The sequence below is a fragment of the Passer montanus genome, unplaced genomic scaffold (assembly GCF_014805655.1).
Source record: "Passer montanus isolate IOZ18808 unplaced genomic scaffold, ASM1480565v1 scaffold81, whole genome shotgun sequence".
NCBI lineage: Eukaryota > Metazoa > Chordata > Aves > Passeriformes > Passeridae > Passer > Passer montanus.
The window spans coordinates 269109-283674 of NW_024373368.1; the positions used below are offsets into that span (position 1 = coordinate 269109).

The 14566-nt window shown below is 50.8% G+C and overlaps 1 protein-coding gene and 1 non-coding gene across 2 annotated transcripts; both read right to left on the reverse strand.

Moving 5' to 3' along the window:
* Positions 1 to 201: 201 nt before the first annotated feature.
* Positions 202 to 2201, reverse strand: LOC120513451 (C-C motif chemokine 5-like). Its single transcript, XM_039732915.1, has 3 exons — positions 1884 to 2201; positions 1300 to 1411; positions 202 to 803 (listed from the first exon to the last, which is right to left on the reverse strand). The coding sequence occupies exons 1-3, from the start codon at positions 1954 to 1956 to the stop codon at positions 716 to 718; spliced, it is 273 nt and encodes a 90-aa protein (XP_039588849.1). The 5' UTR covers positions 1957 to 2201; the 3' UTR covers positions 202 to 715.
* A 4585-nt stretch (positions 2202 to 6786) lies between these two features.
* Positions 6787 to 6868, reverse strand: TRNAA-UGC. Its single transcript has one exon. It is a non-coding gene; the product is annotated as a tRNA-Ala (tRNA).
* Between the last annotated feature and the right edge of the window lie 7698 nt (positions 6869 to 14566).

Here is a 14566-nt window from a genome sequence, read left to right on the forward strand (position 1 = left end):
GGAGCTGCTGGGAGGTGCTGGGGCTGCTGCTGCTGTGGTGCTGAGATCAGGGAAGCCAAGCAGAAGGGAAGGCTTTTAGACCTAAGAAGGCTGGGGCACTTCCAGCTGAAAAGTTGGGTTTTTCCCCTACATCTCTGAAAATAGTTGTAGTGGGGTCCCCATTTTCCAAACAGGAGGGGAACAACCAGTGATGACACACAGAGAAAAAAGCTTTATTCATTGGCACCAGCAGAAAAGAGCAGTTTGAGAATAAGGCTGAACACTGTGGTTCCCCAACAAGCATCCTGTAAGTAACTAGGGTACCACTTAGCTAGGGACAGATCTTACTCACAGCATCTACTGCACCGTTACAAAATTCAGTGGGAAAACTCATCCTGGGCTTATAAAACAGCACTCAGACCTAATTCCAACTCACAAATAGCTCTGGGATGAAGTCCCCCTCCCATTCTATCAGTGGAGGCACAAGGCAGGGCTCAATTTGGCCACATCACACAGCAGGGCACCCCAAGATGGGTCTGCAAGGCCAGGAGGTCTTCAGCATCATGGCTGCCCTATGTGTAGCTGAATTATTGTGGATAAATGACACCTTTGCAAGGCAAAACAAACTTCCAGGGTCCCAAGGTGGCTCAGCAGGTCCTGGTGCTTGGCAATAGCATTTCTAGGTCTGTGCCAAGCTCTCACAGGTGGTCTGGCAGGACTTCTCAGCTTCCAGTGCTCACTGCAGCTCCAGGCTGTTCACATATTCCTTCACCCACCTGGCATCAGGGTTAGCACAGACCTCCCGCTTCTTCCTGGTCACGAACCTGGCAAGTCAAGAGTTCAGGGGTTACAGTCCCCAGGGGGAAAAGGGGGATGAGGGACTGGGGTCATGTTATCCCACAAACCCTCAAGCATCCTGGAGCTGCAGAGTGTGCTAAAACTCAGGGGGAGATCAGGGTCCCTTGGGAGAGCCTGCCATGCTCAGATATTCGTCTCCTTGTCCTACGGCAGAGGTGAGCCTGGGTGCAGTGTGGAATGTTGTGTGGATTGAGTTCGTCAAGCTCTGGAAGACCCTGCTGCCTCCTGACCTCCTTCCCATGCCTTATTTCCAGCATTAGGACAGTCCAAGGAGACCAAGGGACCACTTATTTCTCAGCTGAGGAGGGTGAGGGCTTACACACTGCACATGGAACCTGCGTGGCTGCTCCCTTCCCCCAGGTATGATGCCTCACAGCATCCTGCTCCTGGCCCTGTTAGATGTGAAGCCAGGAGCCCAAAGGCTGGCAGAGTGTTCCCTCAGGGCCCAAAGCTGGTACTTACACAACTGCTGGCTGGGAGCACTTGCTGCTGGTGTAGAAATACTCCTGCACATGACTCTGAGGCAGCTTTCGTGAGATGTAGCTGAAGCAGCATAAAGCCATGTCAGACCCCACTGGAAGAGATCGGGAAACTCAGCCTGAGACCAATACTCAATAAATTGTACATTCCTGGCTGAGAGCACAGGCAACCACCTCCTCAATCAGCTGAACCATCCCTTCTCCTGTTTTCCCTAAAAATTGGCAAGAAATTGCTGTGAACACAGAAGCTTGATTAAAAATATTGCTAGGATTGTTTGTTAAATGTTTTACATTAATGTCCAGAGTAAAAATCTCTATTGTTACCCTGTGTCCACTCCTAAGGGCCAGCAAGAAAATGAGGGGAGAGGAAACCTGAAAACTTTGATACCAGTAAAATTCATCCCTAAGATAAAAGGATATTAGAAAGAAAGACCAGTCCAAATAAATCAAGAGAAGTTATTCAAACAGGTTCCCAACATCTTCAGATGACTTTTATGAGTTCTGCTACAAATTACAGGCAGTCAGAGCAAAAGTCCACCCAGGAGAACAGAGGGATGCTGTACTCACATGGAGCAGGAAGGGCCTGAGAAAAGAGGTCAGCAACCAGGATGATGGAGAGGCAGAGTGTGGAGATGTTCATCCTGGACAGGGATAAGCAGAGGCAGGATCAGAGCAGGTTCCTCCTGTGCTTTTTGTGAGCTGCTGGCTCAGTCCTTTTTGTAGGGACAGTGGCCAGTCAGTCAGATTTGAAGGCAAATGTGGAATTTCCAAAACACAGTGGAGCTGATGTCGTGGCACATTTGCCTCAGAAATACTAAAAAATAAAAAAAAAGAAACAGCTGGTTGAGGAAGTAGCAGAATAGCCTTTGTGTGAAGGGAGGTAAGTGTGAGCAAATCAGCCTCCAGTGACCAAGACAGGATATGAAACCATCCTTGAGCAGCAGGTTCACAATTGCATCATCTGAAATGACTCTGCTTATCAAAGTCACCTCAGCATCCCCACCAAAGCACCAGGAGGACCCAGCTCAGTCTCGTCTTCATGGAACCAGGTCTGGGGCTCAGGGGTGCTCAGAACCTCAAATGGAAGGTGCAGGTCCTGCTAAGGGGTCCCTTCTCCAGTGGTGGGTCTGGGAAATGTCCAGGGTGGATACAGGGGGTCAGTGAGGGCAGCACGGGCAGCAGGAACACTCAGTCTGGAAACTGGCTGTAGATCCAGGCTGGCAGCCTTGGCACCATCAAGCACAAAATTCTCAGTGCTGTGCTTCCAGTGTGGAGCTGTGCCCTCCAAACTCCTCCCAACAATCCCAGCAGGGGCTGGGCTTGATTGGGAATCCTGCCTGGATGGGCTAACTCTACAAAGTGCATCTTCTCCAAGTGCCAGTGGGTTTCATTCAAGGTGGGATGCAAAGGGCAGAGCAGGAGCCTCCCCAGCCCAGGGAGCTGAGAGGGGCCAAGAGACTCCAATCCCTGGTGCCCCCCTATAGTCACAGACAGTCATGGTGCCAGGGAGCATTTCCCCTTTTTCCACCTCTCTACTTTGTGACCGGCCCCTATTTTGCCAGCTCACTCCCTGTGGTTCCTCTGGGTGTTTTCCAGCCCAGCTGCTGCTCACAAGGTGCCACGTGCTCGTGTTTCCCAGATTTCCTCACTGACCCTTGGCCCTAGTGCTGCGACAGGGCTGCTGCAGAGAAGAGCTGCTCTGCTGCCACTCTCCTTCTCCCCCACTGGCCTCATGGGTCTGTGGGAGCACTCAGAACCTTCCCAGTGTACCTTCCACTATGATGTCCCCATCGGTGGGGACCAGGGCTGCAGGAGGGTCTCCAGGACTGTGCCAGGGACATTGATGGGTGGGCAGGAGCCCATGGTTTTTCCAAATCATCCTCCCAGGAGGCATCCAGGTGGTGTCCTGAGGACCCTGAGGACTCTTCATGAGCAGGAGCTGGAGCTGAACCAAGTGGCTGATATGATGGGGTTGTCACAGACACATAGTGGTGGCATTTTGGAGCAGCACTGCAATGTGCTGCAGGTATTCAGGCTTTGCAAAGGACAAAACTTTGGAATTTGCCAAAGGACACTCCCTGTCAGAGACGGGGAGACGGATTATTTACTGCTATTGCCATATTGTACTCCAGAATTCTGATTAGTCTGTTGGATGTGAGCATTGCTTATGCCTCAGATCCATGTAGGGTGTAAAGTAAGGCAGTGGGACTCATCCTCATCTTCTCAGCACAACAGCAACAACTGCATTTGTGCTGAGCCTCATCCCCACTGCCCCAAGGGTGATCCTGGAGCTGGGATTTCTCTTTCCAAGGAGCAGTGCCTGTAGAAAAAGGTCTATTTTTATGTCCTCCATCTGCCTTGCCACATGGCCCTACAAAATGCTCCAAAAAGCAGCTGCCGTGCTGTGTCACCTCCCAGTCACCTGTGGTGAGTGGCAGAGATGGAGACTGTCCTGCCTTGGGACATACAAATGAACCTGTTTGGTGTTCCCAGATCTGCTGGCAGATGAAGGAACTGTTACTGCCTGTGACATAATGTGTGACAGGGCCAGATCAAGATCTTAGAAACCACAGAAAGATTCTGATGCTCCCCCAACCGCAAGACAGCCAGATCTCACACTCTGTCATGACTGGTAAAGGCAACCGAAACCATGACATCTGATTATTGCTCTCACAACACAGGGTGACTTCTCCTCAGCCCTGCACAGCCTCCCCTTTCCCTGTCCCAGACAGGCCCAAGGACTGGCACAATCCTGTAGGATCATCACACGGCCCAACCTTGCCCCTCGCTTGGGGGTTTTGCCCTTTGCAGGGTTTTTGAAGATGCATTCTGCAGCCCTGGCCCTCACAGCAGAAATGCCAGAGATTTGGAAAGATGCCAGGTCATCTGTCATAGCTCCATCCTTTCTCCAGGCCACATTCCCCAAGGCTGCCTTCCTTTGCCTTCTCCTTCTCCTTACAGGGCAGCTCTCCAAGGAAAGGTGTTGGCAAAGGCGGCAGCTGGGATCCACCAGGCACTGCAGAGGAACCAGGGAAGAGATCGTGGCACCACAGGGACCCAGGGGGTGGGGGATGCCCAAAGTCCCACTGGGACCCGACCAGGTCATGGAAGGGGGACCATGGTGGGGTTTGGCCTCAGATGGAGATGGGAGCTGCACTGCCCATTTTTTTGAGTTGCATGGGACAAGACAAAGCACAGGGAGGTTTCTGCAAACTGTGTGCCTCAATCCCTGAAAACCAGGGAGGTTTTCTCTCTGTCCATTTACTTCTCCTCCCACCCACATACAAGCATCCAAGGAGCACCGGGCCCTCTGCTGCCCTCCATGGGAAGTGTTCCTGGAGCCCTCCCACTCCCCTCACCTCAGCCACGGGTCATCCATCTGCTGAGGAGCCCTGGAGACACCCCCGTGCTCCCCTCTGTGTCAGTGCTCCTTCCCATTGAATCAGAAGCTCCCTATGCTGGGATCTGCAGGGACAGGTGACACTTGTACTGACCCCTTGAGACTGTGTGCTTTTTGTCCTGGGCAGGGGTCTGCAGCTCTGCAATGCCCTGTCTTGCTGCCCATGCTGGTAGCAAATCCTTGGGGAGTGGGGGGACCATTTCTATCCCCTCTCCATCTCCCTGTTCATCAGGAAGCCACTTTTTGTTCCCCTTCTGTGGGGCAAAGGAAGACAGAAATGTCTACTCCCCTAAGAACTCTCTGTAAAAAAGAATCACCTAGTGGTTACCTGCTCTTCACAGCTCCAGATTAGGTTCCAAAAGCTGGCCCCAGCCAGCTCTTTTCTCACAGACAAACAAGACGACCAGGTTACTGTAAAACTGGCAGGAATGGGGCTCCAGACACACTCCCTGCCCAGCACCAGGGCTCAGTTCAGTTCCTCTTGCCCAGGAAAGGCTCTGCTAACAGTCAGCCCGTACCTGCACTTCTGTTGTTCTCCCCAGGTGACTCTGGGGAACCTCAGGCTGTGCACTGGGGGTCAGTGTTGTGTCCATGACACTGTGCCCAGTGTGGTGTGTGTCACACGAGCCTGGCAGTGCACAGCAGCCCCAAAGGGAGCACGACCCAGCAGCAGCAGGAAAACTTCCCTAGTGAACCTCCAGAGGATACTACACCTTTTCCTGAACCATTTGCTTTCACTGCCTTCCCCAAACCTGCCTTCAGTGGTGGTCAGAGTCATAGCACTACCATCTCCTGCTTCCCTGGCCTACAGAGGTGGGGTGTCCTTGCATAGAGGGATTTCCCAATGCCACAGGCATCCCTGCCAATTCCCCCAGAAAGGCTGTGGCATCCATGCTCTCTGGTCCTCTCCCTGAACTGCGGGGAGCAAGCATCCCTGTCCCTTCAGGGCTTGGTTGATGCTAGCAGCAGCTCATTCTGGTGTTGGCCACTCTACACTGGTGCTCACCACTCATCCCTGGTGGTCACTACTCATCCCTGGTGGTCTAGTGGTCAGGTTTTGTCACTCTCACTGCTGTGGCCTGGGCTCAGTTCCCAGCCAGGGAAGGGGTTCCTGCAGCCACCACAGGTCCCAGTCTTTTCCTGTGTGGCTGTGCTGTCCTGAAGCAGCTCCTGGGGTTCAGTTCAGGGTTCAGAAGCTCCCAGAGTGTGGGGCTGGGTGAGGGTGGGATGAATTTTGGGCGGTGGCAGCAGCCTCCTGTCCTCCCACTGCCATCAGGCAGCAGCCAGAGGGGTAATACTCGTGTGGTGGGGTGTAGGGAGCAGGGTGTGACAGGGATGTAGGGGGCTCACGAGCCAATGCCCTGATACCTACCCCAGAGGGGTTTTACACTGATGCAATACTGGGGACTGTGATGGTTTATGTCCCCTTCTAATGCCATGGCCACAGTTTGGCCCCATTTCTCCCAAATGCTTTGTTGTGCCAGTCAGGAGTCGTTGGAAAGGAGGGAATTGGCATGATAAAAAACATTACCCTGCCTCCACAGGATCTGCTTCTTATCAGCCTTTGCCCTTCTCTCTTTAAAACATTCCAGGCATTAGTCTCTGGGTATCAGTGACACAATAAATCACAGGGCTCTACCAGTTTAAACAAAATTCAGTCTATCACTACAGAGTGAAGGCTGTAGGGAGCAGGGTGACACTGGTGCAGAGAGCTGGGTGAAGGGTTGCAGAAGGCAGGGTGACACATTTATAGAAAGCAAGGTGACACCTCTGTAAGGAGCAGGGTGACAGGAGGCAGAAGCAGGGTGACACATCCACAGGCAACAGTATCACACAGCTGTAGAGAACAGGGTGACAGGGCTGTATAGGGAGGGGACAGGCTAATGGCAAGATTTCTTCCTGTGGTAGGAAGTGCAGGGCTGCTCCTCTGAACCACCTCCTAAAGGTAAAGAGTCCCTGGCGACCAAGGCCAGAGCCAGGATGGGAACACAGGGTCCCCTCAAGGGAGTGTGACTGCCCCATGTCTGCCCCTCCTGGGGCAAGGGGGACAGGGACTGACAGTGAAACTCCTGCTGTGAGCAGGACTTGAACCTGCACAGGTAAACCCAATAGGATTGCAAGTCCAACACCTTCACCACTCAGCCACCACAGCAGCTTGCCCAGGCTTGGTCCACAGGAGTCCCTGGCTGTAACCCTGCCCAGGGACACAGCAGGACCTGGTCCTATCCCATCCTGGACATGGATGCTGCTATCCCTGCTTCACACCCAGCTCAGGGACTGCTGTCTGTGCTGCCACCTGCCCTGCACAGAGCATCCCAGCAGTGCTGGGAATGGGAGCTAGGCACTGGCCACAACATCAGTGGAGATGACATGGGGGATGGACATGGTGGGAGGTCTGTGTCTTGTCTTATCTCCTTTTATTCAACAGGAAACTTGTCCCAGGACAACTGTCCCCAATCTCTTTTTCTAGCCTGGAAATATCCCAGCCTACTCCATCCCCTCTTCCCACAATATCCCTATTTTTGCCTCTGTGACAGCATGACCAGATATGACTCTTGGAGGCAGCTTGAACCATGGATTTGGCAGGTTCTGTGCTGCATCTGGGAGGAGATGTTCCAGGCTTGTGTGGTTCTCACCAGGTTTCTGCCTGCATTTAGGCTTTTGGAACAGGGGATTTGGAGAAAGGAGGAAAAGATGGCTGTCAAGAGGAAATCCTTGCTGAGCAAGGTCTGGTAGTGACTTGGCCTCTCCTTTGGAGCATAAATCCAATTTGGAGGGCAGTGCTAGAAGCACTATCCTTGGTTCGGATGGGAGCTGGTTTTGGGGACTCATCCTGAGATGTCCAAAGTCCTCCCTGGGTTCCTGGAGTTGTGTCCAAGAGCTGTACAAGAGCTTTCCTGTCACTGGCACTCCATGCCCCTCCCATGGGGATTTATCAGCAGGGACTTGCACATCACCAGACCCCAGAATGGAGTCTGGAGTGGTCCACCATGATATCAAAAGGATGGGAGGGTCCAGACCACAGTGGAAGGACCTGAAGATAACCGGAGTGGGAGCAGAGGGACCGGGAGAGCAGTGACACCCTATCAGAGGAAACTGAAGGGGACTAGACCTGAAAAAAAGAGGTCTGAGTGGGTTAAGGAGGTTGAAAGGTGTATCTGGAGAGCTCTAGCAGAAACATCTGGAGGAGACTGGAGGGCACCATGTTGCCCAACTGTTTTTGCAACCTGGTTGGACTCACACTTTCACTGCACTGTTCGGAATTGCCTCAACATTCCTCTGAATCTTTCATCATATTGACTTTTTCCCTTATCTAATCTTGTGTTGTTGGCAGTGAACAGCTATTTTGATCTATAATTCTTGTCATATTTACAGACAAAACAATCTTGCCTGGTTAAAAGAACAGGATGTTTTTACAGAAAAGTCTGAGTACAACAGAGAGCTGACAGCTCTTCTCTTGTAACAAATGGCACTTTGCAGTACTATGCAATAGAGAAAACCACAAGGTGTGTCATGAGGCAGAGCTTCTAAATCAAGGAAATGTTCAGACTCTCGTTTTCACCCTTTATTCTTCCAAGTTTCAGAAAACAGTGACAGCCCTGCCTGAGCATCAATTTTGCTGGACCCAGCACATAGCTCTCACCATTCCTGAGGACAGAGAATGGCCTCAAGTTGTGCCAGGGGAGGTTTAGGTTGGATATTAAGAAAAGTTTCTTCACTGAAAGGGTGGTCATTCACTGGAGCTAGTTTCCCAGTGCAGTGGTGGAATCACCGTCCCTGGAACTGCTCAAAAAACATGTGTCACTTGTTAGTGGAGGTCTTGGCAGTGGTGGAGGAATGGTTGGATTCAATTCCCTCAAAGGGCTTTTCCAATCTAAATGATTTTGTGATTCCTTGATTCACTGTTCCATCCCATCACTTGATGCAATGTTAAAGACACTGCTCTCACCATAAACCAGAGTGCACTGGTTGCAATGTGAGGGCATAGGATAATCCAGAGGAGCCTTGGAATACCAGGGAACCCCTGCAAGCTCTGTCCATACAGACATTCCTCCACAGGGTTAAGCATTGAATCAAGCCACAAAATCTGTGATCCTTTTATTGCTTCTATTCACATATTCAGCCTCTTAAGAATTTAAGCTGCAGTCCAGGAAAAATCATCCATGACTGTGGATGACTCCCATATCTCCCAGATGTGGGGTAAAATGAAAACTGCAGTGGGATCTAAAGCTTCTTCTACTCTCTTTGCTTAAATAAATCTCTGGAGTGTTTGAACCCATGTGTTCTCCCATTGGCTTCCCAGGGGCCTGACAACTGCTTCTACTGCGTCCCGTATTTCCAGATAAGGTGAGAACTGATTCCAGAGCAGGAAGATACATGGAAAATGGAGAAACCATCCTCCTGCATTCTGTCTTTACTCCTGCCAGCACCATCTCCAGAGAAGCCATCTCCCACTTTCCTGCCTGAGCATGGCATCACAGTCTGGAAGAGAAGTGGAAGGGATGGAAGAAAGGTTTACTAAAGGATGGGGCAGGAAGAAGTTTGGTTTCTGAGTGGGAGCTGAAGGTTTTATTCAGGGAGTTTGGTCCATGGGAAGGGAAATAAAGCTTCAGCCCCTAGGGAAGGATTGTTGCTCTTATGGAAGAAATGTTCTAGCTGCTGCTCAGGACTGGAGTCCCATTTAGGCCTTGCAAGATGAGCATTTTTCTGTGGATGGATGTGCAGTAGCTTGTCCTGGTGTGCGTGGTGGGTCCTACCACTGTTCTGGAAAGTCACAGATGCCTCTCCATGGCTTTCCAGCCCTGGGCACTGCACCTCCTGCTTGAGGGAGGTCTGGAAGGAGCCCCCAAGCAGCCTGTCCTCACTAGTATCTCCCCAGACTCTTGGGCTCACCTGGAGCACCTCCCATGGCTATGAAGAATCTCCATGGCAGGTGGGGACATGCACCAAGGAGGCTTCATAGCCTTGGGTGTTGAGTCTTTAAAGGAGAGCTTCCAGAAGAGGTGATAATGTCACCCCTGGGCATTACACAGCTGAAGACACCCCTGAACACCTCTGTGATTCTGTGGTGCCACCTCTTGAACATCCCTGGCTGTTGCTGTCACTTATTCATAAAGAGTTAAAGCTTTCTTTTAGTGTTGCAGCCTTTCTATTTTTAAAGCTGGACAATCTGGTTTTATTAAAGGTCACCCCAGTACTGCTGGGAAGTTTTCCTCCTCTAGTTGCCCTACAATTTCTGTGTTGTAATCTATTGCTTCTCACTTTTATATGTTTCATCCTGCTCACTCCATCCCTTTATAAGCTCTGCCCTTCATCTATCAGATCACAAGATGCACTGGATACAGTTGTGTAAGCTTGTGCCCTGGACAAGGACAGATTGGCTTGTACAGGCTATTGGCTCTCAGTTTGTAAATAAACCCACGGTTTGAAATATAGGAAAAATACACCATTGGTGGGTGAGGAGGAAACTTTGTATGTTTGAAGTTGTACCCAAATTAAGTCCACAATCGTTATTAAACATGAGGCATCATGGTTCACACTTGGGATTTAAATGTGTCTCTGTCACCTAAGGCCAGGTCAAATGGGGTTTGGAGCAATGTGATTCAGTAGAAAGTGCACCTGCACATGGGATGCGGTGGAATGAGATGACCTTTAAGGTTCCTTCCAACCCAAACCAGTCTGGGATTCTGTGATTCTAAGATTTTTATGAAAACAAAGCTGAAGGAGCTTGCAGGAATATCAGAGGTGTCAAATGAGGAAGGGGAGGATGTTGCCTTTTGCTGTTAAAATGGGGAATAGGAATGCAATAATAAGCTCTTTCTTTTGTTTGTGTTGCTGGAGTTTAATGAACAATTGTTCCTACAGCTACTTTTTAGCAAACACCATCAGTGGTTTAGACAGCTCTGGGTTTATACTGGGATTTAGGGGTGAAGATCTGCAGCCTGAACAGGACTAAGAAGTAATGCTAGCAATACTAAGAGCCTGAGAGAAGAAATCTGCATCTTCTCAAGACAGAGGAGATCTGCTGCTTGGTCAGGTGAGTAAAGGATAATTATTGCTCTGGTTGCCTGGACATCTTGTAAACTGCTGAAGGTACATTGATCTTGGTGAGCAGGATACCCTGGTTTTCTGGAGGCTCCAAAGATTGCACTGGAACACCACAAATCCCAGCTGGATGTTGTGGTTCGTTTGTGGGGCGGGCTCCCTGGGCAGTCCCCGGAGGGCCCCTTGGGCTGTGAGCTCACTGGCAGCAGCAGCAAGGAGACTCCACACGGCTTCTGAGGGTGCTGATTAGATGAGGGTTTATTGGGGGTCCCACCCCCGGGAACAGCATGGTTTCTGAGGGAAAAAGGGGAAAGGGGGATTGGGGGGAGAAGAGGGAGAGCCTAGGGGAGAGCAGGGCCAAGAGAGGATCTCCTCTCCCTCGCACACCTTAAGAGGGAGATTCAAAGTGGGTGCAGAATAAGACTTGGGCCAATGGGATTACAGATACATGATCCTTCAGGGGAGGATCACAGCCTTGGAATAAATCGTACATTTTTGAGGGGTGAGACAGAGCATAGCATTTAACTAAAATGCAGCACCACATATTACCCTTTTTTTTGTTAGAGAAAAAAGAGAAATATGACATAAAAGAGAAATATGACATTTCTCTTTCTCATAAACAGAAATATGACAATTAACAATTTAAAAAATGAAGCAGTAATTATATAGTTTTGTAGCATGAAAATAAATACCACTGCAGTGAGGATTATGTTTTAAACAGTCCATTTGACTTGATGGTGGTAGGCAGTTGATTTTGGTGGTAGGCAGCAAAGATAAAATGAGCATTTAATTGTAATAAATGGGTTATGTGGGTCCATATTGCAGATTTAAATGAATTTAAAGCATGGGCAAGTGCTTAAAGACTTCAGCCTTTGGCACTAAGCTCATATAAGAGTTTTGGGATTGGCCTTTTCAACGTGACTGGCCCAATGGTGTCTAACCTTTCCCAACTGGCTTTTTGGACCACCACAGCCCCCAGTTTAGGCTGAGGTGACGACTTTGCTCCCTGAGAGAGGGACAGGGAATCACCTGGAGCCCCCGGGAGTCCAGGCAGGTTTGCGGCCTCGGATTCTCACTCTTGGATCTGAGCTTTACCGCTGCTTTCACCTTTCAACCAGTTTAACCCAGATGATCCCCGGTTTTAGGTTGTTAAAAGAAAAACAAAAAGACAAAAAAGAAATTTGGCTTCAGCTAATACCTATACTCAGGGAGCATTCGCCACAAAAACTGTCAAAATACTTTCCCAGACACCATTTTAGGTTATCAGTCACCCTCAGAACCTACTGAGGACAGCATAAACCCAACAGCTATTATGATTCAGCAGTCTAATACTGTCTGAACTGTTGCTATTAAAGAAACAATCAAAACTGCTTCTCGTCGGATCTACCCTTGTGACCTGACAGGCCCCTGCTTTCTAAAACTGAAAACAGGACAATCTGCAATATGAACACACATTTAAACTAGAAAAGCATAATTATAAAAACTACTTCATGGGGATGGGTGGGAAATGGAGAGAGGACTGGTATTGGATAAGAATGATAAAAAGGTTAGAGGGTTTTAGGATAAAAGTTCTAGCTGATGAGCTCTTTTCAGCTAGAACAAGTGGATAGGGATTGGGAATTGGAGAGGTTACAGGGAGCCAGGGACTCTGCGAAAGAAAAACCTTTTTGGGGTACCCTGCGCCTTCAAGTGGTCTGCTCCCGGTTAACTACCCAAAATAAGGAAAACAGGGGTATGGATTGCAGAGAAGGATGTCATCCTGCTCTTGGGGTAACAGGGGAAGGAGATAATGAAGTAGAATTTTCAATTCAATGAAATGCTGAGGCTTAGCTGTGTGGCTGATGTGCCTGGTTTAGCAGGACGGAGTGGAGTGCCGGGCGATTGTTAAGGGGACGGCGGGTTAGGGAGAAGGAGTGGCAAGGGGAGAGAGAGTAGGACTGAGGAAGGAGGTGACAGAACTGACGAAAGCAGTTTTGGGGGATGCGGGGCTCAGGTAAAGCTGAAAACTGTTTCTTGCTGGTCTGGTGGATCCCCCATGGAAACTGGTGGGCTTTGGTTCCTTCTTTCGCCGCTGCTGTGGTCCAGGGCATCGGCTGCTGGGGCTCGGCGATCCGCACGGCCCGCCCGCTCTGCAGGGCCCCCCGCCGCCTTCCCGGGGGGGCGGCGGGCTCGGCCCCGCCGCGGCTCCCGGCTCCGTGCTCCCGGCTCCGTGCTCCCGGCTCCCGGCTCCCGGCTCCGGGCTCCCGGCTCCCGGCTCCCGGCTCCCGGCTCCGTGCTCCCGGCTCCGGGCTCCGGGCTCCCGGCTCCGGGCTCCGGGCTCCGGGCTCCCGGCTCCCGGCTCCGGGCTCCCGGCTCCGGGCTCCGGGCTCCGTGCTCCGTGCTCCCGGCTCCGGGCTCCGGGCTCCGGGCTCCGGGCTCCCGGTTCCGGGCTCCGGGCTCCGGGCTCCGGGCTCCGGGCTCCCGGCTCCCGGCTCCCGGCTCCGTGCTCCCGGCTCCGGGCTCCGGGCTCCGAGCAGGCGCGTGGCGGCCACGTGGCGAAGGTGCTTCGAGCGGTGGGCTCGCTGCTGGCCTGACATGTGAAAGCCTTGGGAACTGCACTTAGACCCAGTAATGGACATGATATGTAGTGTGAATGCAGCTTTTGCCTGCCAGGGGACTGGAGCCATGGGAGCAGCATGGGGCTATTTGCCCACAAGGACGTGTGTCCTTGAGGGTGGACAGTGTTCCTGTCCAAGGGCAGTGGGGGTCACCAGCCTGCCAGTGAGATGTAAAGGAAGAGTCCTTGTCTGACCTGGCAATTCCTTGCCTTCAGCCTGGCAGTCTCAGTGGCATCACCTGATCTGGGGCTGAGGTCCCTTCTCAGCAGTGACCCCACTAGACTCCCCACACCCCTCACACTCCCCAGTGAGACCAAGTTTCCTTATCAGCTCGACCCCAGGTTCCCCACAGCAGAGTCACAAATGTCTGGATTCTCAAGATAATTGAATCTTGATATAACAACAGAATAACAGCTTGAATTGGTGCCTCTGAGCAGGGATCCAAAAAAGGAAGCCCTGGCTTTTATACTCCCACAGTCCAAGCACAGGAAAGTCTGGAGTCACTGGCTCCAGCCGTGTCTCTGGGTGTCCTTCACCTGGCTGTGCACAGGTCCCTGTTGCCCCTGCTGGGACAAGGCCTTGGTCCCAGCTCTGGTGGTGCCACTGGGACTGCCAAGGTGGCTCCTGGATAGACGGGGAAGTTTCCTTAAGAGTCACTAATGGCAAAGATACTTGTCACAAACACCAAAATAGGAGCAAAGCCACCCAGAAGGTACCTGGACTTCTGCCTATGCACATTTTGCAAGGAAATCTGGATAGATAAGCGGAGCACCTGGTAGGATGATCAGAGTCCCTCAAGTGTTGGGGGCCCCCTGCTTTGGATTCAAACTTCTCTTTAGGGGAGAAATATTGGCTTTGCATTTTCAGTTTCTGAAAACCTGGCCTTCACACATCCTTTTTTTTTTTCCCCCCCGACAGATTTAAAACAACATATTTTTTGGTAGCAGTTTCCTTTATCATATAGGCTTTTCTTTTATTTATTTTGGTTTAATAAGAGCTGTGAAAATATTTGAACAGCAGGAAGGTTTGGCTCCCTAATCCTGGGAGGTTTAAAAGGCTGATTGATGGCAAGAAAATTCACTATTGTGTTTTGTTATCAGTGTTATCAATGTTCAAAGGATTAATTTATTTCTACAGCCTTGGTCCACTGAAGTTCTGTCCTTTTCCCTCCTGCATATCATGGAATCATGGAATGATTTCTGTTGGAA

Excerpts from the sequence above, each read along its gene's own strand:
- LOC120513451 (XM_039732915.1), bottom strand. The coding sequence starts at position 1,956 with ATGAACATCTCCACACTCTGCCTCTCCATCATCCTGGTTGCTGACCTC. Across the intron at positions 1,412-1,883 it reads TCAGGCCCTTCCTGCTCCAT|TGGGGTCTGACATGGCTTTA; the intron begins GTGAGTACAGCA and ends GATCTCTTCCAG. Across the intron at positions 804-1,299 it reads TGCTCCCAGCCAGCAGTTGT|GTTCGTGACCAGGAAGAAGC; the intron begins GTAAGTACCAGC and ends TTGACTTGCCAG.